The 26,530-nt window shown below is 25.3% G+C and overlaps 1 protein-coding gene across 4 annotated transcripts in view; it reads left to right on the top strand.

The window, feature by feature from the left end:
• LOC126902069 (potassium channel subfamily T member 2) overlaps nt 1-26,530 on the top strand; it is a 128,611-nt gene that overhangs the window by 24,584 nt on the left and 77,497 nt on the right. For all 4 annotated transcript variants that reach the window (XM_050679116.1, XM_050679094.1, XM_050679108.1 and 1 more), the window contains exon 2: nt 12,542-12,718. In XM_050679116.1, the coding sequence (XP_050535073.1) occupies nt 12,543-12,718 (176 nt within the window). In that variant the 5' untranslated portion in view covers nt 12,542. The remainder of the gene's footprint in view (nt 1-12,541; nt 12,719-26,530) is intronic.

The raw sequence follows: 26,530 nt of genomic DNA, 5'->3' as shown, positions 1-26,530 counted from the left end.
CGAGGGGGCTGGCTGCACTTCAACAATTTTGTCAGCCAGCTCGGCTACCTTATCCAGAGGAAGCTCTGATTGTGCGGTTAAAATAGCTTGTGCATGTGATGGTAGACGGCGGAGCCAAAGTTGACGTAAAATATTGTCTTGTAATGTAGTAGTGCCGGCAAGGGAACGGAGATGTCGTAAGAACTGTGATGGCTTACGGTCACCTAGTTCTTCTTCATTGATGAGTTGCCGCACACGTTGTTCTTCTGAGATAGACAACCGTTCAACGAGTTTTGCGCGTAGATGTTTGTAGCGTTCAGTAGGCGGTGGGTTAGTAATAATATCCTCTACTTCGGCGGCGTAACGCGTATCAAGCTGAGCCACAACATAATTAAATTTTGTTTCCTCACTTGTTATTCCCGAGATTGCAAACTGCGAGTCAACCTGTGAGAACCATAAGCTCGGTCTTTCGGACCAGAAAGGTGGCAACTTGACGGCAACGCGATTCACTGAAGCTGTTGGATATTGCTGTGCCTGTAGTGCTGCAAGGCGAGCGTTTTCTTGGCGTAACTCCTCCAATTGATTGCGTAGTTCTTCGGCGTTCATGCTTGTTATCGTCGAGGTCACCAATGTAGCGAGGTGTAATATATAGAAGTAATAAACACTTTTACGATTTAATAACAACTATACTATATTACAACGAACTAACAAATAACAAATAACAGCGAGAGACGAACTGTATTACAACGAACTAATAAATAACAGCGAGAAACGAAGCGCGTGTAAGACAGAATGCGTAAGTGATTGACTGATCGACTGACTGACTGGAGCGACGATCTTGCCCTTAAATAGTCAGAGGAATCTTCTAGAGGCGGCGTCGGAACTCTCTAGACATTCGACCGCCACACGCTTATGTAGAGCGACGAATCTTCTAGAGGCGGCGGCGGCCGGACATTCTAGAATATTCGACCGCCACACATATTAAATATTATTTAATTTTTTCTAAAAAAATTAAAGGTTTATGACAATTTATAAACAGAAGAAGTAGTGCAGTACATAAATGTATATAAAAATATACGGATGCAGAAATTCCAAAATTCTTACGTTGACTCATACAATTAATTTACTTTTATTTGTATTTTATTATTTTTAGTTTTATTTAATTAATATTTATGAACTTCAACAATTTTTCTTATTGATGTACTGCAATAATCCAAGGTATTCATTATGTACACATCTTACGGCATCTAGTGGCCGATGAAATAATTAGATTTGATATTACATATCAATCAATTTAGAATTTCACACTATTGGTAATTTGGGATTAAATTGATTAGCTTAGAAAGAATATACAGAATGATTTTTTTATCATAACTCACTCAATTACTTACAGAATAATAATAATTTAAAATTTTTTTTTATTATTATCTTTAATTACACATTATTCTTGAATTATTAACTATGTAATACTTTTTAAGTTCATCCCTTATGACTGGTAAGGGTGTCAACTTTGTTTTTTTAAATGGTAACACGTATTTTTAATTTAATAAAATGTCTGAGTTTTTAATTCAATAGTAAATGGTATTTGAATTTTTAATGAAACTTAATTTGTTTATTAGATATAAATATTTAAAGTTTCAAATTTTTGAGTTAATATATAGGTATAATACACAAGGGATTACAAATACAGGTAGCTAATTGGTTTTTTTTCAACATTTTATAATTAACAGTAGTGAAATTTTTTGAAGGGGTTTGGACATAGAGAGCTTTAGACGTCGTTGTATTTATATTATACATACAGGATTAAACTCATATGTTTATTTCAAAATAGATTAATTAAATTAGATATTTTACAGATTTACCCATTTTAAACAATACACAATGAAAAGTTCTTACTTATGAAGAAACATAAAAATAAAAACTTATGCATTAAATAAATACATATTAAAAAATTTATGGTATTGAGTTCGAAAATTAAATAATTTAATTATACAAATTTTTTTAAAACTTTTCGTTTTTTTAATTGTAAATTAAATAAGTATGAATGACTGAAAATGTTATACTTATATTTATATTTATACTAAAATAGAAGCTAGTTCACATATTATATGTGTGATGTAAGAATTCAAATTAAAATGGAATAAATGTTTCGTGTATAGTCTTTAAATTTTTTTTTACTACATAGAACAAATTGTTATATATACAAAATTTCGAGTTTTGAAATTTGGACAACTAAGGACTACTACTTTAATAAATATACCTACACGTAGCTAATTGGTTTTTTATGATATTGCTATCACAGTCACGGATTGTTTATTATCAATTATGACTATCAATAGATATACTTTTTGTATTGTTAGTTAGTGTATTTATAAACTCACAACAATGTACCTGACTATCATTAATAATAACAATGCTGTGTACCTGCTAATATCGATGTCATAAAAAATCTATTTAAATTGAATTAAAAACTCAAACATTTTATTAAATTAAAAATACGTGTTACCATTTAAAAAAACAAAGTTGACACCCTTACCAGGCATAAGGGATGAACTTAAAAAGTATTACATAGTTAATAATTCGAGAATAATGTGTAACTAAAGATAGAAATAAAAAAAAAATTTTAAATTATTATTATTCTGTAAGTAATTGAGTCGTTCTCGACTTCTAGCTTGTAAATTTCTTACTAAACAGTTATCCTATTCTGCCAACTCGATATTTAATAATTTTCATTCTCTATGCGCAGTTTGACGCTATGTTCCCAAAACTCTTCCTTTACTTGCTTCAATCTCTTTGATTTTGACTCCGTACCTTAATATGATAATCACATCTTTAAATCTTTTGCTTATTTTCTGCCCCAAACATGAAGATGAAGTTCTCTGCGATTTTCCTCATATAATTTTTGACTGCTGTGCATTTGAAACTAATCGTTCTATTTTATTTAATAATTTATCTCATCTTAATATCTCCCCTATTAATTGTTACACTATTCTTAACTCAACTTCTCTCGATGTAATATCTTTAGTTATTTCTTTCATTCATTCAGCTGGTTTTTTTATTTAACGATGTTTACTGTAATTTTATTGTAATTTTGTTGATGTAAGATCAATTGTACTATTTTTTTTCTTTTCTCATTTTATTTAATTGTTAAGCTATAATAATACTTTGTATTGAAAGCTAAAAAAAAAAAAAAAAAAGTAATTGAGTGGGTTATGATAAAAAAATCACCCTGTATAGTCATATACAGTTATATCATGGTTTAATTGCCTGATTTTTACAAATATAAGTAAAAAATTTGTTTGAATCATTATATCACATCTTAAAAATTATGTATGTTTTATTTATTAAATAAAATACATAACTCATTCCAAGAAAATATATATATTAAATTTATATCTCTTAGTACATAGTATTTTTATAATTCAACAATTATCATTTCTTATTTTCAAAGAGCAGTTTGTAGAAATGGTACGAATAGTTTTAAGAGTATTAAGGAATTAATCCCAAGAGGTTGAGGTACCAAGCTTTAAAAGGGTTGAAAGTTTACTGAAAGGGGTAGAAATATAGTTTTTTTTTTGTATATCTTTTAAAATATTAAAAATAATGAATAATGTATAAAATAAATCTTGTTTGAAAACATAAAAGAAAAAAAAAATCTTTAGTAATTTTTTTGTATCAAACCCTTACCAAAGAGTTTTATTCAAAAAAATTATTAATGTTAACAAGTATTTAAGATACTCAAATGTTAGAGAGTGCATAATTAAAGAAAAAGTACGCTAATACTTTGGCGTAAACTTTTTCCTCAGTTTCTCTAAACCAAATCCAACCAATCATGTCAGAAGACAAAGGTCATGTATAATTGTAAATATCATGCATCTAGTCAAATTATATTGTACTTGTAAAAAAAATAAGAGAAAATATTAAACTTTTTATGTTTAAATTTCAGTATTACAGAAAAATATGTACTTACTACTTTTAAATATATTGAGTTATATGCAATTTTGATGAATTTACAATATTAAACAATATACTGACAAAAATATAATTTTTTCCATGAAAATTATAAATTAATCGTTTTTTTAGTTATACGCATAACAGTCAATGATACAAAAATTTACCAAAGACATTTTATTTCTAAAATGTATTTTTACACCATATTTATAAAGATACACAAAATTATATTGTTATCCTTTCACGTCAATTTTCAACTCTTCTGAGCGACATAAAGGATAACCTAGAACACTCAAAATTTATCAACAAATTTTTTTTACTACATAGAAAAAATTGCGATATATACAAAATTTTGAGTTTTGAAATTTGGACAATTAAGGATTATTTTAATAAATATACTTCTCTCAAAATCCTCGAATATTGATAACTATATAAATTGATGATTTAGATTCAATTACATTTTTTTAACGATAGATAATGGTTCAAAACAGTTTTCCTTTGGTATTAAGGAAATCATTTATTTAATTATTATTTATATGAATTTTTATCTATATTTATGGAATATGTTACGGGTTGGAATCCTTTTAAAAAGTACCTTTAAAACCAGCATACTATCAAAAAACAGTTCTGCCGTTTAAATTACTGTAAATTTTTTAAAATAGCAAAAAAAAAAATTATAATTTTTATCATTTTAATATAAACAAAAATAGACGCTTTAAAATTAGCAAAACGAAAACTTTTTAACTCAATGGATGATTTTATTTTATTAATACAAACAAAAAAACCCAGCACAGTGGAGTCGTGCCACAGTGGGGATGTGGCATAGTTGGGTCAAGTATATTGATATCTGACGGTGATTAAAATCACTATCATAAAAAACACTTCGATGAAAATCTGTAGAGAGTGTTTAATTTAAAAAAATTGATGGATTATTCCAAAAGCTACATGATCTCCTATTTCCTTATTAATATCCTGATTAAGAAAAAGTATGTCGAATGAAAAAGGGATTATTAAAAAATATTATTTCTCATAAAAAAATTGTGTTGATCCATACACTTTTCAATAAGTTATAGCGTTATAAAGTTAAAAATAAAAAAAAAAAATCGAGAATTTTCACAAAAAAATAGCATTCGATTGCCATTTTCATCACGAAGGCAAGTTCAGAGGTCAAATTTTTTTTTCCATAATGAAGTACAATACATTAGCTATAATTTAAAATATATATAAAAGTGTCAGACTTTCCGGAACACTTTCAATAGTTAAGTTAAAAAAGTTAATTTTTTGTGAAAAAGTTGTCATTTTAAATACCTCCCTGTGGGCAGGTAAAGGGTTAAATTTATTAAAATAATATACCAAATGATAGGTAAAGACATCAAGCATCTATAAAAAAAAATTATATTGATGTTATCATTTTTGAAAATGTTATGGCAGTTTTTAGTAAAAAAAATGTCAAAAATTAGCGATTTTTAAATTTGTAATTTTTTTGGAGATTTACCCCATTACGGGGAACGAGGGAAATTTTTTCCATTTTTGAGGGTAATGTCTTCGACTAGATTCGATTTGTGATCTTTTGTCGTTGAAAGATATTGGTTCGGTGAAAACTGAGAAAAAGTAGTGACAGATAAAAAAAAAAAAAAAAAATAAATAAATAAAACACATAATAAAATTAATACCTTCTCAAATTCGAATCGAAGCTATAGGACGCTATAAAATTAGCAAAACAAAAACTTTTTTACTCAATGGATGATTTTATTACTTAATACTACTGTTATTAAGTTATCGAATCAAACCATAAAATTAAAAACGAAAAAATCGTAAGACAGTTATGTCATTATACCTTTTAACTATACTAGTTATAGTATAGTAAACTTATCTTTATAATACTTATAAAGATAAGTTTTTATATAGTTTTATTCAGTAGTTTAAACCTTTATAATGGCAATTGTAACTACTATATAAGTAAGTAAGTAAGGAAAAGGTTTTCTATTATTCTCATTGTCTTTAATAATTGACTTATTTCCTTATAATTTGATCACTTTATTTCTATTTAAAATTCTTCATTTAAAATTGATATTTTTTAGGAAATTTGTGAAGAAACGTGTTAAAAGTATAAGATTTGATAATGAATTTTCTGATTATTAATCTACTTGAAATTAATTTTTTCATATTCAAAATTAATAATTTTATTTTATTTAAGCTAAAAAACATTGTATTCTGCTCTTAGTAAAACATCAGTTAAATTGTATTGCCTGGTGTCAAACTCACTTCCTGGTTTATTTGATTCCAATATCGGAAACGGATATTGAAAATCCCATTACATCATGAACTGTGTACTTATATAGAATTGAATGAAAAAACCCAAAAAAGATGCATTACATGAATGAACGAACATCTTTAAACTTTATACGGGAAACTATTACAAAGTTTCATTAAGATAGAAACATCTGTTAAATTGTGATATTTTGTAGGTGGGCCATAGGGATTTAATAAGACCATTTGATGATAGCAGTGTTCATTATTGAATTGATCTCTGATATCTTATGTGAGAATTTTGCTTTTAACGTGACCTTATACGTTTCTTTGGGCAGTCTCCAGAGGGTGAAAATCAGAGCACTAGTGTTCGAAAAGAAACAGGTCGACTGATCAATTTAACGACATGGAATAATATATCCGGCATAACAAGAGAGATTTAAAATCAAAACCTTGACAGACATAAAAATAAAAAACTATTTGTATGTCTCCCACATGTGTGTTGGTGGATTAGTTTTCTATGTCTCACGGGAGCGATAACGATCTCGGGTGACTGAAAAGTTCATGTAACCTATTTTTTTTACTTTCTTATAACAAAACAACATACCAATGATTCTTCTGGTTATACATTTATCTATGTATAGATGTATCAAAGGTAATAATAAAATGGTTTGTGCAGAATATTTTTTATAAAATAGTAGTACAGAGAGATCATGGCACAATGTGGCAAGACATAATTAAGAGAAGTATAGATAATATATGAATGTAATTAAAATCACCATCATAGTAATGCTTTGATGAAAATTTGTAGATAGTGTTTACAATAGCAATTAAATATAGGATAAAATTAATATTTAATAATTTAGTATTGTAATTTTTAATTGATAAATTATAAGAAAATTATAAAGTAGTCTATTTAAGGATATTTCGTAACTTTATGACAAATCTGTAGAAGAAAAATAATATCATATTGGAGGTTTTTTCGGAGAACCTGGGGTAGATATGTGGACCTCAACCTTTTTTTGTTATGATTTTAAAAAACGTACAAGATTAAAAAAAATTCATTTTTAAATTTTTTTTAGTTTGGTATTATTTAAAGGTATGTTTAAAATCAAAATAATTTTTTTTCGAGTTAAAAATTAGACGACATTCCCCAGAAAAATGTTTCCTCAGGAAGTACATTGTACAATGCATTTCCTGTATAATGAAATGGACAATTTAAGCTTGTTCATATTTTCAAAGTAGTTTTTCTCAACATAGGAGGTAGGTATTAGCAAAAAAAAATCAAAATAAGTTTAACTTACTATTCAATGTAAATTAATTTATGAAAATAGGTGATCCCAAAACTGTAATCACTTTTTGTACAGTATTTAATTTAACAAAAATATGTTGGATAAAAAGGGTTTGTATAAAATACAAATACCACACAAAAAAAAATTCATCCATATATTTTTTAAATATTTATGATTATTAGAAAAATAAAATATGAAACAAAGAAATTTAATACAATAACATGTGTTTTAACTACGGTAACTATTTGCACATGGAAGTTAAGCCGTCCAAATAATTTTTTTTTTTAATTTATACTATGTAACATAAATTATATATACCATGTGTTTAAAAAAACAGTATTTCTAGAATATTTTGAAAATTTAAGTTGAAAAAATTATCTTATTGTACAAAAGTCGCCATTTTGAATTCTCTGTGTGAGCAAACAAAGAGTCGGAATTTTAAAAAAAAATGTGTATCAAATAAAAGTGAAATACCTAATTTTATGTTATTTAATTTTAAAATGTTAATGAAAATAGCTAAGGTATATTATTATATGTGTTGACTGAAAGTTCTTGATATTTTCTCTGTATAAATGTTGCTCGTGTAACTTTTCCATTGAAATTCCTACTAATGTCTATAGTGCGATTAAATAATAAAGTTCATAAGACCCATACATAATTTATATCATCCATGAGAAACTGTACAGTTTGCAGCTAACCTTATTTTTCAATGAACCATACAATTAACATTATTGTCTTGTAAACCTTGTTGACACTTATTCACGCCCCCTATCGTTGTTTCTTGTTTTTTTTAGGAATTTAATAAATATGCTACCGTAAAAATCTAACTCTCAAATTTTTTTTCAACATTTTAAAACTACTATTTCAGAAAACAATAATCTAAATGAAATTTTAATAATGTATATTAGGTAAAACAAGCTTTATAATTGTATAATTTTTGTTAAAATCCGATGAAACGTTTGTCCTATTTTGACTCACATCAAATTAAACTTCTTAAAATGCACTACAACGTTATTATAAAAATATATCAATCCCACGATTATTATATTATGAAAAATGGCCGTCAAAACGGAGTGAAGAACCGGAATGATTACAGTTTATGACAATTTTACTAATTTTCTAGTAAATTAGTTAATTTATATCAATTTTTATTTTATTATATTATATATTATATTCAAACTGGAACTTCTGATTTAATTGATCAATTAAAACGTTAATTAATGTTAAATTATCTGATTTTAACGGTGAAATAATTTTGTTATTTTAAGTTTAAAGGTTTTCTTTAAACATTAAGCAAAATATATTACTATATTAAAAACTAAGTAATTTTATAAATTACACTGGTGTAAATTTAAAAAAAAATATGGCAGAACTAAATTGATTATTTATTATCCTAAATTTTTTTTATGTATAAAAAAATGTCTTTAATTTTTTTTGATGGGGTAAGCACTTTTAAGCACATTTTCCGATTTATGAGTCTGGTAATAATTTTAAATTTAATAGTAATTTGTTTTAAGTTTAATCATTAAAAATACAAAAATTAGGTTCTCAGTTAAAATTATACTTCAAATATTAAATTTGTTAAGCATAAAATTATTTTTTAAATTAGGTTTGAGGTAAGATTTTGGTTCACGTTGTATATTCTATGTAAATATATTTTTGAGAACAACATATTATTTATTTTAAAGTTAAGTTTAAAAGACTATTAAGGAGTATATTTTAGTATCATTAAAAAAGGTGTATTAATTTTGATCTACGTATATATTTTTTTTATGTTACTATTATATTTTTTACTAATGAGAACATACTTTGCCGTAATTTAAATAAATGTATTTTTAAACTAAAAGTAACAAAAAAATAATAATTGTCACATTATATCTTTGCCAACCATCACGAAAAAAAATTTATGTTGGTTCACTTTGTTAATTAATAATATTGTGATGAATAATTTAATTTTCGTTTCAGTTAATATACATTTTAAATATTAGACTATAAAATTACTCATCGTCAGAATACACGTATAATGAAAATAATTTAGTCTTTAATTTAGTATTGTATAATGTTAAAATACTACAAAATAAATGTTTTTGTTAAGCGAATCAAATCAATTATATTGAAAAACTTATATACGTAATACATGATTTGATAGTTACCAAATGTCTGCAGAAATACTAAATAAAGCTATCAACAAGCATTCGTTGCTGGGAATAGTAGAGGATAATTCAGATATGTCAAAAAAGAAATATAAATACAAATGATTTATATAGCCTCAGTTTAAAAAATTTAATTTTTTTAAAAAAATTTTTTTATCATAGTTTAAATTTAAATATATGTAATTAGACCATTTACTTAATTTCTCTCATCTTTAAATATATTGAATATATATTTAAAAATAATTTTCATTATGTTTTGTAGTATAATTCCCCCGTTAACCATCTTTACCAAATTTTGCCTATGAAAATGATTCTTATAAATGTTTCAATCATGACATTAAAAATTAAATAACCAATTTAATAGCATTTTATGATTTTTATGATTAAGTTTTTTTTATTATTCAGAGATTATTTGAATATTATAATAAGATCTTTCTGAAATCCAGTTTTATAATAATATTTTTCAACAAAATGTGGAAGCAACGTTCATTTATCTTAGAACTCTGATTTATGCGTTTTTTACTGCTAAAATATTCTATTTTCAAAATATGTTGATTCAAATTTCAGTACACGTATAAATAACAATTCATTTTAACTAATACACGTTTCTTTAAACAAAATGGAAAATTTAATTATAACCAGCTATTAAAGTGGAACAAAATTGGAATATCAAGCTAATTTTTTATTTTATATTTGACTATCGTGTTAGCATCGCAAGTGTTTGTAGTTTTTTGAGAATTATGTAACTTGGAGAATGTTTGATCTAATAGATCTCAATACGAGATAGCCAAATTTTTTGAGTTAAATTAATACAATAGCAGATTAAATTTTAGGATAATTTTTCGCTTGATAAAAAATTTAGTGCTTTTTCGCAACAANAAAATGTGGAAGCAACGTTCATTTATCTTAGAACTCTGATTTATGCGTTTTTTACTGCTAAAATATTCTATTTTCAAAATATGTTGATTCAAATTTCAGTACACGTATAAATAACAATTCATTTTAACTAATACACGTTTCTTTAAACAAAATGGAAAATTTAATTATAACCAGCTATTAAAGTGGAACAAAATTGGAATATCAAGCTAATTTTTTATTTTATATTTGACTATCGTGTTAGCATCGCAGGTGTTTGTAGTTTTTTGAGAATTATGTAACTTGGAGAATGTTTGATCTAATAGATCTCAATACGAGATAGCCAAATTTTATGAGTTAAATTAATACAATAGCAGATTAAATTTTAGGATAATTTTTCGCTTGATAAAAAATTTAGTGCTTTTTCGCAACAAGTCTATTTTTTAATAACAACAAACAAAATCAAAGGTTTTTTTACTAAAAAGATATTTAAAAGTCTACTACATGTATAAGTGACTTGGTGATTATTTGTTTACAAATATAAATTTAAGTATAAAATTTCAACAGAATTGAATAGTTTTCATAAAATACGGTTAGAATTAGTTTGGATAAAATACACTCTTTTATTTAGGAGGTTAGATTGATATACAAATTATTTGTTAGTCAAAATTTTGTTTTCATTTTAAAAAAAACCCAGCACAGGGGGGTCGCGGCACAGTGGTGACGTGGCATAGTTGGATCAAGTATAATGATATCTGACAGTGATTAAAATCACTATCAAAAAAAAACGCTTCGATGCAAATCTTTAGATAGTGTTTAATTTTAAAAAATTGGTGGATTATTCCAAAAGCTTCATAAACTGCTAGTTCCTTATTAATATCCTGATTAAGATAAAGTATGTCGAATGAAAAAGGGATTATTAAAAAATAGTATTTCCCATAAAAAAATTATATTGATCAATACACTTTTCAATAAGTTATAGCATTATAAAGTTAAAAATGTAAAAAATAAAATTGAGAATTTTCACACAATAATAGCATTTGGTAGCCATTTTCACCGTGAAGACAAAATAAAGTCCGAAATTTTTTTTTTCCATGATAAAGTATATTACATTAGCTTTAATTTAAGATATATATAAAAGTGTCAGACTTTCCGGAACACTTTCAAAATTTAAGTTGAAAAAGTCAATTTTTTGTGAAAAAGTTGTCATTTTAAATCCCCCCCTGTGGGTAGGTAAAGGGTTAAATTTATGAAAAAAATATACCAAATGATAGGAAAAGACATCAAGCATCTATATAAAAAAAAATTATATTGATATGTTCATTTTTGAAAAAGTTAGGGCAGTTTTTAGTAAAAAAAATTGAAAAAATTTCGAAAATTAGCGATTTTTAAATTTGTAATTTTTTTGGAGGTTTCCCCCATTTACGGGGAACGAGGGAAATTTTTTCAATTTTTAAGGGTAATGTCTTCGACTAGATACGATTTGTGATCTTTTGACGTATCGTTGAAAGAAATCCGTTCGGTGAGAGCTGAGAAAAAGTGGTAACAGAGACAAAAAAAAAAAAAAAAAAAACACATCATAGTAAAACCAATACCTTCTCAGCTTCGCATCGAAGCTAAAATGTGTATGAAATAAAAGTGAAATACCTAATTTTATGTTATATAATTTTAAATCTTTTTAAAATGTTAATGAAAATAGCTAAGGTATATTATTTTTAAGGTATAAATTTTTAAAAAGTCGTAATTTCTTGCTGAAGAATTTTTCATTTACTCAATTGAGGCTGTGCGTGATAATATCAAAATAAAAACGTTGCTCTCAATATTCTATGCCAATTAATAAATCTTTAAAATTTATCTTTTCAAAATTCTAATCACAAATAATCTTATATATTAGATTATTTACAATAATTCACTTGTGTATAAATACGAAATGGAAAATATAATTTTAATCAAGCATTATTTTTTTAACTTTTAAGAAAAAATTGATTTTTATTAGTATTCAAAATAAATGATCCTTTTGAAAATAATTCAACTTTTCAACTAATTTTATTATTGTTTCAGAATGTCAATGTTCTTTTTTCGTTTGCATAACCTTCGTCGTGAGGAGGAAATAAAAAAACGTCGCAAGCGAGGCATGAGGCACAGAAATCAGTTGACACTCGCGCCGAGTCGATTGTTTGAAAAACCACCACTAACACCGTCTGACAGCCTTGACGAGGTCGCTTTGCAAATACCAAGGTAAGAGAAACGTCGTTTCTATTGATTTTTTTTGTTACTAGTAAAACTTTAACCGATAGATGGCTCATGGGTTATTATTTTCACTTATTACTTGAACCTAAAGAGATTCATTTTAAATATTTTCCTATTATTTCACTCAATATTTATATATATATACAGCAAATGATTAGACATTTTTTTAATTGTTTTTTCAATGAATAAATTTCAGGGGCATGATCAGAATTTTTTTCGTTAGGGGAGGATAGTTAAATACATCTTATTATTTAACAATATTTTATTATTTTTTATCTGAAAATTAAAATTTATCTAAGAGTGCAATTTTTAGTGAAAATTCTTCACATAATTTTAGGAGAAAAAGGCTACAGTTTCACCAGTTCTTCATCTGACTAGACTATTGATTAAATTAGCAATATTTATGTCTATTAACACCAAAAACAGATTTTAATTTTTTCAGCTAAATAATTACATTTATTTATTTATATATATATCTATTAGAAAAATACATTAGATAATTTTTTTATTGGTCTTTTAGTTTATGTTTTTTAAATGTATCAATCTTGAAATATTTTTTTGTTTGATCTTAATACTTTATAAGAGTATAATCTACATTTCAAAGACAACATACATCATTTAGCTAATTTATTAAATAATGATCCAATGTGTAGTCCAATAACTTTTAAATATTCATGGTTCAAATTACATAAATTTTAATATTATTTGATAAAAACCCTTATTTTTAGTTTGATCAAATAACAGAAAAAAATGTTTAAATCATTTTAATTTTGTTTAGTTTTTTTGGCAAATTTTCTATTAATAATTATATGTTTATTATACAGTAGCCATAATTTCACCATACTGTCACATAAATAAGTTTTTAGTGACAATATTTTATATCGTATCAGTTACAAAAGTTAATAAGAATAAATACTGATAGTATTTTATGACCCATTGAAACAGATTATTATTGTATGCGTTATTATGAAAACAAAATTAATGATAAAGTTGTATTCTGTAACAAAATCTTTCAACGATTTTAAAAAGTTTAACTGTATAAAAAAGTTATAAGAACAAATTTATTTGGAAATTGTTTTCTATCATTTTCACGTACTTCTTTCGCTTATTTATAAATCAAAGGGGTACACAACAAGAGCGCTCACAGACATTTTTCATGAGGGGCAAATATATTTTTAAATATTTGGTTTCATTGTTTACTCAACAGACCCAACGTTAAAGGAGAGTGGGGTCCTCAGCCTAAGAACTGTGTTCCTTTTGCAAGCTTCGCTGTAGGCACAGCAAAAAGCCCCACCTCCAAAATGTGTGGGTGATTTGATTTAAATGACTTGGTTTTACATGGCAAATTTCAACCATTATAAGTACTTAAAATATTAATGATTGTGTACTGAAGTCTTAATATATTTTATGATTTTCTAATTTACTTTGTGTTAAAAAAATCTACCTAGTAAAACATTATTACGTAATAATTTCTTTTCAATAGACTTATTCATTTAAGTTATCAAAGATTTTCTAGACTAAATATACAAATTCTACAGGTTTATTAATTACTCGATCAATAAAAAGACATACAGGACTATTATTAAATATATTATATCATTAAAATTACTTCTAGAAGAAAAATATGAATATCTAGCTATTTGAATAAATCAATGACAAGTAACTTTTGTTTATTTTAAAATACTTTTTATAAATGTATTTTTGTAAAAAAAATTGATTTTTATTAACAAAATAATGGAGTGTTTCTATTACAATTTTATGAATTTTTGTTTATCATTTCCTACGTAAAAAAATTAAAAATAACTTTTATTTTATCGAATCTGATAACAAATTTTAAAGTTCACCACAAAATAATTAACTATTTATTATTCCCATTGTTATTACTTTGATTGAGATATTAGTGAAATTATCAGAATTGAAGTTATTAACTTTTATTTTGATCGACAAATTTGTTTACTCTGCTTTGCTATTTAAGATTAAATAAAATAAAAAGATTTTATAAACTATAATAATAAATTTTGAAAGATGCTAATCACAGTTAGTGTATTAAGATTATTTCATAATAAAAAATGCTGTTTGTTGTTACATAAAAATTTGTAAACTATTTTTTATTTATATATAATTTTGGTAGTTAACTTAGAAAAATTATTTTTAATTTTTTTGGTGGTTACCGTACAAAACTTAAACATATTCAAAATAAAATTGATGTTTTTTGGAATCAAAATGGTCTCAATGCAAGATAATCATCATGTACAACAATGTGCTAATATAAACCATATTTATCCTATTATAAATAGCATTGGCAAAGCAAGCATTCTAAAACAAGAATTAGTTTCTCAAACATCTGATTATTGGCATACGTAAAAGATTTGTTAAAACATTTTTTTAGAGTGTGCTTTCGTATAGCAGTGAAACATGGACAATTAACAAGAAAGACAGAAGCAAACTAAAAGCATCAGAGTTATAGATATGGAGAAAAATGGCAAAGACAAAATGAGTATACAAGAAAAGAAATGAGCAAGTGCTAGAAGAATTACGAGAAGAAAGAGAGCTAATGAAGGTGATTGAATCAAGAAAAATAAATTAATAGGACATATCATTCGACACAATGACTTTATAATAGTCCTTTTTCGCCACTGTAAAAGCGCAAGTACGGTCACCCATCCGTTCACCTACAGCGTAGTCGTGGCTTAACATTAAAGTTTTGTCAACCTGGTTTGGTCTATTGTGACCACCGCGCAACGCCCCATATCACTACCATAATTATGCCAAAGAATCAATCAATAAAATTTGGATATGTAGTTACTCACTGGTATTTTTAATTCTTATCGTTATATATCTCGGTCTATACAAAACATTTAATTCCAGATATTTTTAAATGACTGAATCAATTAAATAGTAAAGTAAGCTTGATATTATAATTGATTAAATGTATTAAGGACAGTTAGATTATTATCATTATCTATGATAAAAATTTTGTTGTGTAATGTGACCATGAGAACATAATATAAACGTAATCTTTATATTTTTTATATAAAATAAAATTAATGAACGTAAAAATTATCTATAATAATCACATTCCAAAACTAATGAAATAAAAAAAAATCCATCTATACAAAAATCAATGTGTATTATTTAATATTATTCGCCAACAATTATCAATAAAGTTTTCATTATTGAATATTATTTCATTTATTTATTGGTTTATAAATAGTTTAATAATAACAATTTTTTTTTTTTTTATAGCTTTTATTATGTAAATATTATAGTTCGATAATCATTAACAAAATTATTAAAAATATACTTCTGTGACGTTTTACTAAAATAAAACGTTTTTTTTTATTATTGTATTCATTATAATGTACAGTTTTAATGAACAATCAGCGGTAGTCTAAAAGTTAATTCATGTATAATTATTATTCTTTTATAAAAACAATAAATTAATGTCATTAATGATTTAATGATTTAATGATATATTTGGAAAATTAACAATCATTTTGCATGTAAATGTTGTACAACTTATCCTTAAACTTGTTGAGGTAGTCAGTAGGAAAACTTTTATTAAATGTGTTTTATAACATGTTTATAATATTTTCATAGTTGAAAATAGTCTAAAAAAATAAAAGAGGGTCAATTGTTAACAAATATTCACTTCTTAAGTTAATTTAGGTCATGTTTTATTTTTGATTATGAGTTGGGTTGAATGGGTATATTAAAATAAAAATTTAGTTATTTATTATATTCAGCTATAAGCAAGTACATGTATATCATATGTGGTCTATGAATATTATTAATAGTAACTCAAAGATCAAACAAATATATACTTAAAATTAACTGGTATAAACATCACTGATGGAAGGCAAACGTCAATGCACTTGTTAGAGCTCCGCGCTCTAAGAACCTTACAAGTGTTGTTGAAAAGTAAAAGAAAGTTCTCTTTTACTAAAACAAAAAATAAAAAGACCCTTATAAAGTCATATGATGACACTGGAAAATCAGTGACTGATTATCATTCACTTATAAAACTGTTTTAATTAAATAAATGTTACATAATGATTATACTGAAAAGTATTATGTAACAGCTAAATTATGTTTACAAAAGTGCCTAATGTTTTACGCGAAATAGCAAGTACGTTTATCAACACAATGTCTCCCTAATCGTATTTAAAATGTTATTTTAGTATGTAATAATTATACGTAAAAGAATAATGATATAACACTCAAGTGATCTCAAAAAAATGTTCATTAACAGTCAGAATGTAAAGTAAACAAATAGGGGTAAAAATAAAATGACCTTTTTTCTAATAGCAGATATTTTAGGTATGAATGCTATCAAGTTGTGACATTCAGAAAATTCATGGGTTCAGCTATTGTCCAAGAGTGTAATAGAATGGAGCTTATTATACTTTTTTTTACATAAAATATACTATGAGCTTTTGAACTCTTTCGTTTGTTATTTTTAATGGTCTTAGTATTATTATTTTGTCACGTTTTTAAGTACTTGGGACATACAAAGTTAAAATATTTATGTAAATAGTGGAGTAATATTAAAAAAGGATTTTTTTTTTTTAAGATCAACAATAGGATTTCTCTTATCATTAAAAACATTTCTTTTTTACGAGAGACACGGATTTATACAATTAACGACGACTAGTCAGAGAACTTTATTTTTTTCAATTCAGTTAAAAATTGCTACGCATTAGCGTAATCATCATAGTATGAACTTGATACTTTCAGTGTAAAATTTCGGTGAATATTTCTTTTTATCCTTTTGGTTTTTAAGTATTAATAATAATAAAAAAATAACTGAGTCAAAATAGTGAATGCCTTTTTTGTTAACGTAAGATTTTAAACTCTTTTTGATATTGTATACAAGTAATCTTTTAAATGTTTTCTTTTAACTAAGTTATATTTTTTAGTGAATTGTATTTAATATTGTTAACGAGGTTTTATAAACTAATCAAAGTTTATAAAACCAGATGTAAAACCAAGATGATACTAAAAAACCTTGATTAGTTAGCCATTTATTAATTCTGTATGTTATAATAATAGAGCAGTTAATACGTCGTAATTGATAACCGTAATCATAAACTTTATCTGAGGTTTATCTATTAAACCACATGCTTATATACAACGAGTCAAGTAAGTATTTGGACATTGTCTAGAATGAATAATTTGCTTCTTAAATCGCCATCTTCTTACAAACTTTAGAGTATCATCAACATCATTAGAAAAATATTGGAACGTATCATTAAATCACACATTAAGGTATCTAAGACGATAGTAGTTTAATAGGCAAATTATTTTTCTTAGTCAAAGTTCGAATATTTACTTGACTCATTGTACACACTTACAACTTATAAATTATATGTATAAGCGGACATTGGAGAGGCTTTAAAGGGCCTATCGCCTTATTAAAATTTTACTTTTATTGTTTTTTATATTATCTCCATGGTCAGTCAACTTATATTTTCTTTGGCCATTCTAGAAATGTTACCAAATGTCTCCTTATGTTTATAATTCAAATCAAAGTCATATTTTGAGTAAAATATTTAGCTCTCAAAAAACTTGATAATTTTACGAAAAATTAACTAAAGGATCACTACGCATATTATTAATACTAAAGAAGTAAACAATTTAGCAAACTGATTAAGAATTAATACAATTTTATAGTCTATTTTAATAACAAATATACGAGAACCTTGACTTTAAAAGAAAATCAACAGTAATAGAAACTGTTATTTTTCGAATCAAAAAATAGTTTTATTGATTTTTTATTGGCAATCTAATGAACGTTTAGCCGATTGTGTTCGAAATTAATTTGTAGACTCATTTTTATTGCATACATACGCGATAAATAAAACACATACACATCGTGACAGATATATATTTTTTTACTACTTTTAGTATCGTCCATTAATAGTCCAGTCACAACATTTCTTTCTTTATGAATTCACCGCATAATCGATAATCTAAGGGAGATAAATAATTTCGAACGAAATTATAGTTAAAAAAGATTGTATAATTTTTTATCCTTTTTAAGTCTTTTAAATGGCGGTCAAATAGCTTAAATTTTTACTAGAACATTCTAGCGGAATTCAAAAGACAGATATATAATTAAGGGGTTAAACTTTGCGGGTAACATAATGCGATAGATAACAATCTCGTTAAATAACCAAATTGCTAAATTTTAATAATGTTAACCTATTTTAAAATTCAATAACAATTATAAAATGTTTTTTTTATAATTTTAATATTTTTAATATTTTAAAGGTATTAAGTACTAAGAATTTTTAAACAGTATATTTTTGGGATAAACATACATTCTTATAAAATAAGTACATTTTTATTTGCTTTCACTACAGTAAAAAAGATAACATTGCCTACAGAAAAATGACGATATCCAAAATTTTGTTTACATTAAGTGTCAGTCTGTCGGTTCTATGTGAAATACACGTGGCGGAAAATACGCAAATGTTCGTTAAAATGGATGTCGAGGCACTTCTAGACAAAGTTGTTATGTATAATACAAGTTAATTTTTAAATAATTAAAACGTACAATTAAAAACATAGACATAAATATCTATTTTGTCTTCGATGCGAAGCTGAGAAGGTATTGATTTTACTATAATGTGTTTTTTTTGTGTCTGTTACCACTTTTTCTCAGCTCACACCGAACCGATTTCTTTCAATGATACGTCAAAAGATCACAAATTGTAACTAGTCGAAGACATTACCCTCAAAAATTAAAAAATTTCCCTCGTTCTCCGTAAATGGGGGAAACCTCCGAAAAAATTACAAATTTAAAAATGGCTAATTTTTGAAATTTTTTCAATTTTTTTTACTAAAAACTGCCGTAACTTTTTCAAAAATGAAAGCATCAATATGATTTTTTTTATAGATGCTTGATGTCTTTACCTATCATTTGGTATATTATTTTCATAAATTTAACCCTTTACCTATCCACAGGGGGGGATTTAAAATGACAACTTTTTCACAAAAAATTAACTTTTAAAAATGTTCCGGAAGGTCTGACACTTTTATTTATATCTTAAATTAAAGCTAATGTAATGTACTTCATTATGGAAAAAAAAATTTGACCTCTGGACTTGTCTTCGTGGTGGAAATGGCTACCAAATGCTATTTTTGTGTGAAAATTCTCGATTTTATACAATTTTTCATGAGAAGTAGTATTTATATACATCTTTCATTCAACATACTTTTTTTTTAAATCAGACTATTTCCTTATATATGGGGGGTATTCAAATCTGAAAAATGCATATAGAAAGTAGAACTTTTTCAACTTAACTTTTGAAAGTGTTCCGGAAGGTCTGACTCTTTTATATATGTCTTAAATTAAAGTTAATGTAATATACTTTAATTTGAAAAAAAAAAAATTTTACCTCTGGACTTGTCTTCGTGGTGAAAATAGACATCAAAGCTAATAAAAAATTACGATTTTTGTATAATAATTCTTTTTATATTTTTAACTTAATAATACTGTAACTTTTCGGAAAACGTATGGATCAGTAAATTTTTTTTATTTATACATGCTTGATGTCTTTACCTAACATTTAGTATATATTTTTTATAAATCCAAACCTTTATCTACCCACAGGGGGGGATTTAAATTTACAACTTTTTCACAAAAAATTTACTTTTTCAACTTGACTTTTGAAAATTCTTGATTTTTTTTTTTTACATTTTTAACTTTATAATGCTATAACTTATTGAAAAGTGTATGGATCAACACAATTTTTTTATGAGAAATAATATTTTTTAATAATCCCTTTTTCATTCGACATACTTTATCTTAATCAGAATATTAATAAGGAACTAGCAGATCATTTAGCTTTTGGAATAATACACCAATTTTTTTAAATTAAACACTATCTAAAGATTTGCATCGAAGTGTTTTTTTTATAGTGATTTTAATCACTGTCAGATATCATTATACTTGATCCAACTATGCCACGTCACCACTGTGCCGCGACCCCCCTGTGCTGGGTTTTTTTATTAAATTTTTATAACAAAAAAAATGTCATTTTTTTTTAGAAAATTAATATACTACTGTGGCTATTGTATAAATCTGTTAAGGTGATTTTAGCAATACTTTGAAAGTAAAATCAAGTCATGTGTTAAATAGTGTTTAATATCTATGGCTATTATCCAAAATCTTACATATCACATAAACTGGTTAATGAGATATTAAAATTTGTAAAGAGGTTAAGTTACCTGTAATGCTCCAGAAAATTATAAGTTAATGACAATGTCCATTGAAATTTTTATTTTATTTACTTTCCTGAAATATTCATAAAAGTGACTTATCATTATTAATATAAGTGGTAAAAATCATAGATAATTATGCTATAATAATTAATTTTATTTTATATTAATTGACGTAAAAAACTTATTTAAAACGTTTTTAAAAAAAAAAAACATTATAATTAAAAATAAAAAAAACGATAAAAATTTAAATACATTGGTTAAAATAATAAAAATATGTTAAAACATAATTTAAAAAAAATTTTTTTTGCTTCTAAAAGTTTCTCTTACATTTTACGAAGTCGACTACTCTCAGCACTAGGAAAAGTTCGTGTCTAATCACGATATAGTTTAGTCTCTGGTAAGATATCGACGGTCTATTTAATAGTTTTCTTTAATATTTATTGGTGTATAATGCTTTTGGTAAATAGTTTTATTATTGTTTTGCTTTAATAAACGGCTTTATTTTTTATTATGCCGAGTACGTAACAATGTGTTTGTTCCTTTTGGTAACAAAACTATACCATTAAACGAATATGATCCCAATAGAGCAGATGAATAATTGTAAAGTTATTCTTGATAGTTTTCATTTAATTGTCTAAAACGGACTATAAATGATTTAACTATAAATTTAAATATAATTAAAACTTATCGAAGAATATTCTGTATCATAAAATTATTTTATTGTACTTGATGCTGTGTGAAGTATCCGTTCACACAAGGTACGAATAGAGTTTTAGTAGGTAGTTACAGAGATGTAATAGAGTGTAACAAAGGAATTAATATAACAGAGATGAGATGAAAATTAAATTATAAAATTAATTTGAGAAATATTACTATAATACAAGAAAAGAAAAACAAATTTTTTGGAATGGAGATAATATATAAATATTATTCGGGTTTAATAAAAAATTTTAGTTCTGAATTCTAAAACGAGGCTTCTTTTTCTTAAAATAATCCAATTCTTTTAAACGTTCACAAAAGAGCGGCCATTACTTATGAAAGTTTCAAAGTTACGTCGTTATATTCATTCGTAGTAAAAAATTATATGAAAATATGACTATATTCTTTGATTTTAATAGAATATCGATTCATATGATGGATTTTTAAAAAAACTTTTTTTTTTTAATTTGTTTAAATTATTTAAGCTGTTGATGATTGTCAAAAAAAAAAAAAATTTTTTTTTTTCAGATAATTGGTGACCATTGTAAAAAAGTAAATAAATACTCAAATTTTGTAAATAAAGATGTCTTCATTTTATTGATAGAGCTACCATTTTTTTAGGACGTTTTATTAATAAAAAAACTTCTACCTAATTTGCATCTACTTTGAAGAATTTGTTTGCCCTTTCTATTGCAATTGATAAAGCGTGTAGAATATATTTATATGAAACTAAAGGTATATTTACACGCAATTTACATAAACTTTATCTTTTCATTCAAAATAAGTTTTAATTAAATATTATTATGTATTGATAAACTCTACATAACTTGACGATGATAAAATCTTAACAACCCGTTTACTGTTTATAGAGCTTAGTGTTTAGTGTAAAGTAAACTGAAGGTTTAATTAGATTTATCACGAAGAGCTTGAATAACAATACATGCAAATCGTTTGTATCTAAGATAGAATGTTAATGGTTAGTTTAAATCTAAGTATAACAACATAACAAAAAAATTAACTCATCTATTACTTGTAGTTTTACATTATACGGCTATGTTTTATTAATACAAAGCAAATAACTATATCCATAACTACATGTATGGTTTTATTACAATTATTCGTTACACAAAAAGTAAAATTTTAAAAGCGTACTTTGTACATCATACAATACCCTTTATTTTATTTCACAGTCGAAAAATCATTGTGGTGTTAGGTGAAATTGATATTTCACGTGTCACCAATTGTTTATGATTAGCTCCAACTCAGCCACGTAAAGTTATGCTGTCACATAATACCGTAAGCGATCATCGTTGAGTACTTCATGCGAAACTTGCACGGCGTACGTAGGAAGCATCTTGTATATGATACAATAACAAATGGGTAAAGGTGCATACATCATTAAAGGCACGTGAGAGAGAGTGAAAATATGCCAAATGTGTGGGGATCTACATATCACAACCCTAAAAAGGTAAAAGAACAGTGTGTGAATATAGACGTGTGGTTATGATATTCTTGAATATTGTACCAGCTGAAAATAAATTCTAAAGGCTGGTTTTCAATTCTATTTATGGTATAAGAAGAAATGAAAATTTTATGGTAGAGCTCAAAGATTATTGTTTTTTATTTATAAAACAACACAAATTTGCATAACTTTATTTCCTTGAAACAATCTTTCACCGAAACAATATAATTACCTTTGTAAGTACTTAAAATAATTTGGCACGCAAAGAATTGGAGTGCTTTGTACTTTTGTGATAATATCAACTTTAAATTTATAAAAGCTCCATTTCAGGTTAACTACATGTATATATATATATATACGATAGCAATTAAATAACTAAACATACACGAAGAATATATAAGTAAACTGTAAATAAATTCTATTTAACAATAAATATTTTTTAACATACATAACTTTGAACATATTTAATACTGACTATACTTATTTCCTTGTAAATACAATAGCATATAACTTTTTTTTAGATTATAAAATATATTTTATGTGTACTAGGTTGCTATAAAATATTATAGGATAGTATATCAATACATGAATTCCATGTGGCAGGGTTGTTAAAAAACAATTAAAAAAAACTATTTAAAACATAATTAAACAGTTTAAAATGTCCTTTAAGATCAATATAAAATTTTCAATTTTTCATGTGTACGTAGTAACGATGCTAAGTGCACAGAATTTTTATACATTTATTTAAACATTATTAATAATATGGTTTTTAACTTATAGTTTTATTGACAGTGTTGGGTATAAATAACGAAAAAGACATCTAGATTACATATAGATTTTCGAATTAAAGTTCATCTTAATAAGATAGAAATATTTTGGAAAAAAAATTATATAGATAAAATGCAGGTGAAACTGCTTAATACTAATTTTCTTAACGTTTTTTCGCGCTCCCTTAATGAGTTTCTTTTATTTTACTGTCAACAGTACTTTTAATATAGTTGAGAAAATTTTACTCCCAATGTGTTTTTGAAAATCTTTTATAATTCACTACTAATAAAAAAAAAATGATACACACTATTTATATAAGTAGTATAAAAGATGTTACCCTTTCTTATCTACATTATTAAAAATACTACCGTTTGTTCGTTAAATAGTGATTTTTTCTTACACCTGTACATTTTAATGAAAAAATCATTATTTAACGAAAATCTAGGATAAATGATTTAAAACCATACTTCAAATGTATCAGATAATAATCAAACTAAAGAAATAAATTTTTAATTGCAGCCATTAAGAGTTTAATGATTTTAATCATTAAACTCTTAAGTACTGACTAATATTATCACAAGATAGTTATCCCCCAAAAATGCTTGATAAAACAAAAAAAAGCTAAGGTATTCAACAGCATTATCATAATGAAATAGTTAAAATAGTAAACATATAGAGTAAGAGTGAAGTTAAAGAAAAAAGTTATATCAAGAATCGAATAATTAAAAGTTCAGGTAATGTAGTTGTAAATAATTTATTGATAAGTTTTTTCATAAAAACAAAAAAAAGAATATGATGAAAAAAAGAATAACAAAAATGATAAGATAAAGAAGTTGAACAACAAAAATGATAAAAACGAGTAAAAAACAATGCAGGCCATCAATGTAGTTTTAACTTCGGACTAGTAACTCGCTCCGAACGTAAACTATAGAATTAATTATTTATAAATAAAACATATTTATCAATTTTTGGTTAAAACCAACATTTTGGTTCTTCTGATCCAACACCAAAAATTTGTTATACATTGTTTTCTATAATCCTCATTAGGTCAAAAATCATATAAATTTTGGTAAATATGATACATTCTTTATACGCATCGAAGCATTTTACGAACGAAATTTTCATCACTATTATTAATCAGAACTAATCTAAACAAATTGCTTAACTCTATTGAACCGGATCTCGACTGTACTTTTTAAACTTAGATGATGTCGATTAAACTCCTATTGATGTAATGTCAATGTTATTGTTCAGTGTTTTCACAAAATTAAACCATCTACTTAAGAGGGATTTCGCAACAGGTTGATAAAATAAAATAATAAAGAACATCCGTTTCGATAACTTGTATTATTAGCAATATTACTATTAATGATTATAAATATTAAGACACAATAACCCAGTTATTATTCGATAAATATGTATACAACAAACATAGTCCACAATGTATTTTGATTATCGCTTTATCAAAAAATGATAGCAATATTAAATAAAATTATGCACAATAGAGTATATTATCATAAGAAATTCACAGCTCGCTTTTAGATTATAGTTTTATTTTAATGTGTTATGTAAAAGTGTTCTAAATGTGATAAAAGAAGTTTTAGAAAATTTTATTAAATTTTGAATACTGCTAAACATCTCTGTAATTGTAGATAAATAAAATATCTAGATAACAAAAAACCTAACCAAGATAACTTCTAGAAAGCCATTTATAAAGTCATCTAGCTAAGACGAAAGATAATATAATTTTGCTATAGACAGAAGTCTAGAAAGTTATCAAGATTTCCTTATCATTTTTGATTGGTAAATTATTCGAACACACTTTTAAAAATGTATAATGCACAGTTTATACATTGTCTCGACCTAAATAACAACGCTTATAACTATTGATACAATTTTTATTTTGCTAATTTTTTTAAATAATTGTTGCCTTTATAGACTACGTTTAGCGCATATTTTTTTTTATCATTCATCAAGAATAAAAAACAAAAAATTTTTTTTTTTACAAAATTTTCAAGTAAACATTTTTTTGGCGCTTTTTTTACAAAGAAATTTGATGGGTGGATGATAATTTTGGGACAAGTACTCATTGAGTTACAAGCGTTTTAATTCATGTATTGAGTGTGTATTTAGCGCGGGTAGGTAAAACTCGTGTTGGTGTTTATTTATAACACATTCTCCACTCGCATTCCATACCCACGCAAGTATGGTACGTACTCTATACAAGTATGGCTTGTAACTGAATAATTTGTTCTAAAATTGTTATTGACCCATTAAAATATTTTGTAAGAAAAATTTTAAAATATGTCTATATTGAAATGTTGGAAATATAAAAATTTAATTGTTTTCTTATTAACTATAAATAATTAAAAAATATGCTTTATACACAGTTTAAGAAGATAATAATTATTAAAAAAATGTTCCAACAAAATAATTATTGTATCAAAAGCTATAACTTTTGATACAATACTTTATAAGCTTTGTCAGTTAGGTCTGAGACACTCTGTATACATTCAAGGCAGTATTGGTAATAATCTGAATTATAAATATATGATATAAATTTTGATGAAGCTCTTATGATATTTTTGTTTTTAAATTTACTATGAAATTGCATTATAAAATATGAAATCTGATCTAATCTA

The sequence above is a fragment of the Daktulosphaira vitifoliae genome, unplaced genomic scaffold (genome assembly GCF_025091365.1).
Source record: "Daktulosphaira vitifoliae isolate Bord-2020 unplaced genomic scaffold, ASM2509136v1 Scaffold_1, whole genome shotgun sequence".
Classification (NCBI taxonomy): Eukaryota; Metazoa; Arthropoda; class Insecta; order Hemiptera; family Phylloxeridae; genus Daktulosphaira; species Daktulosphaira vitifoliae.
This window is presented reverse-complemented; position numbering and strand designations above follow the sequence as displayed.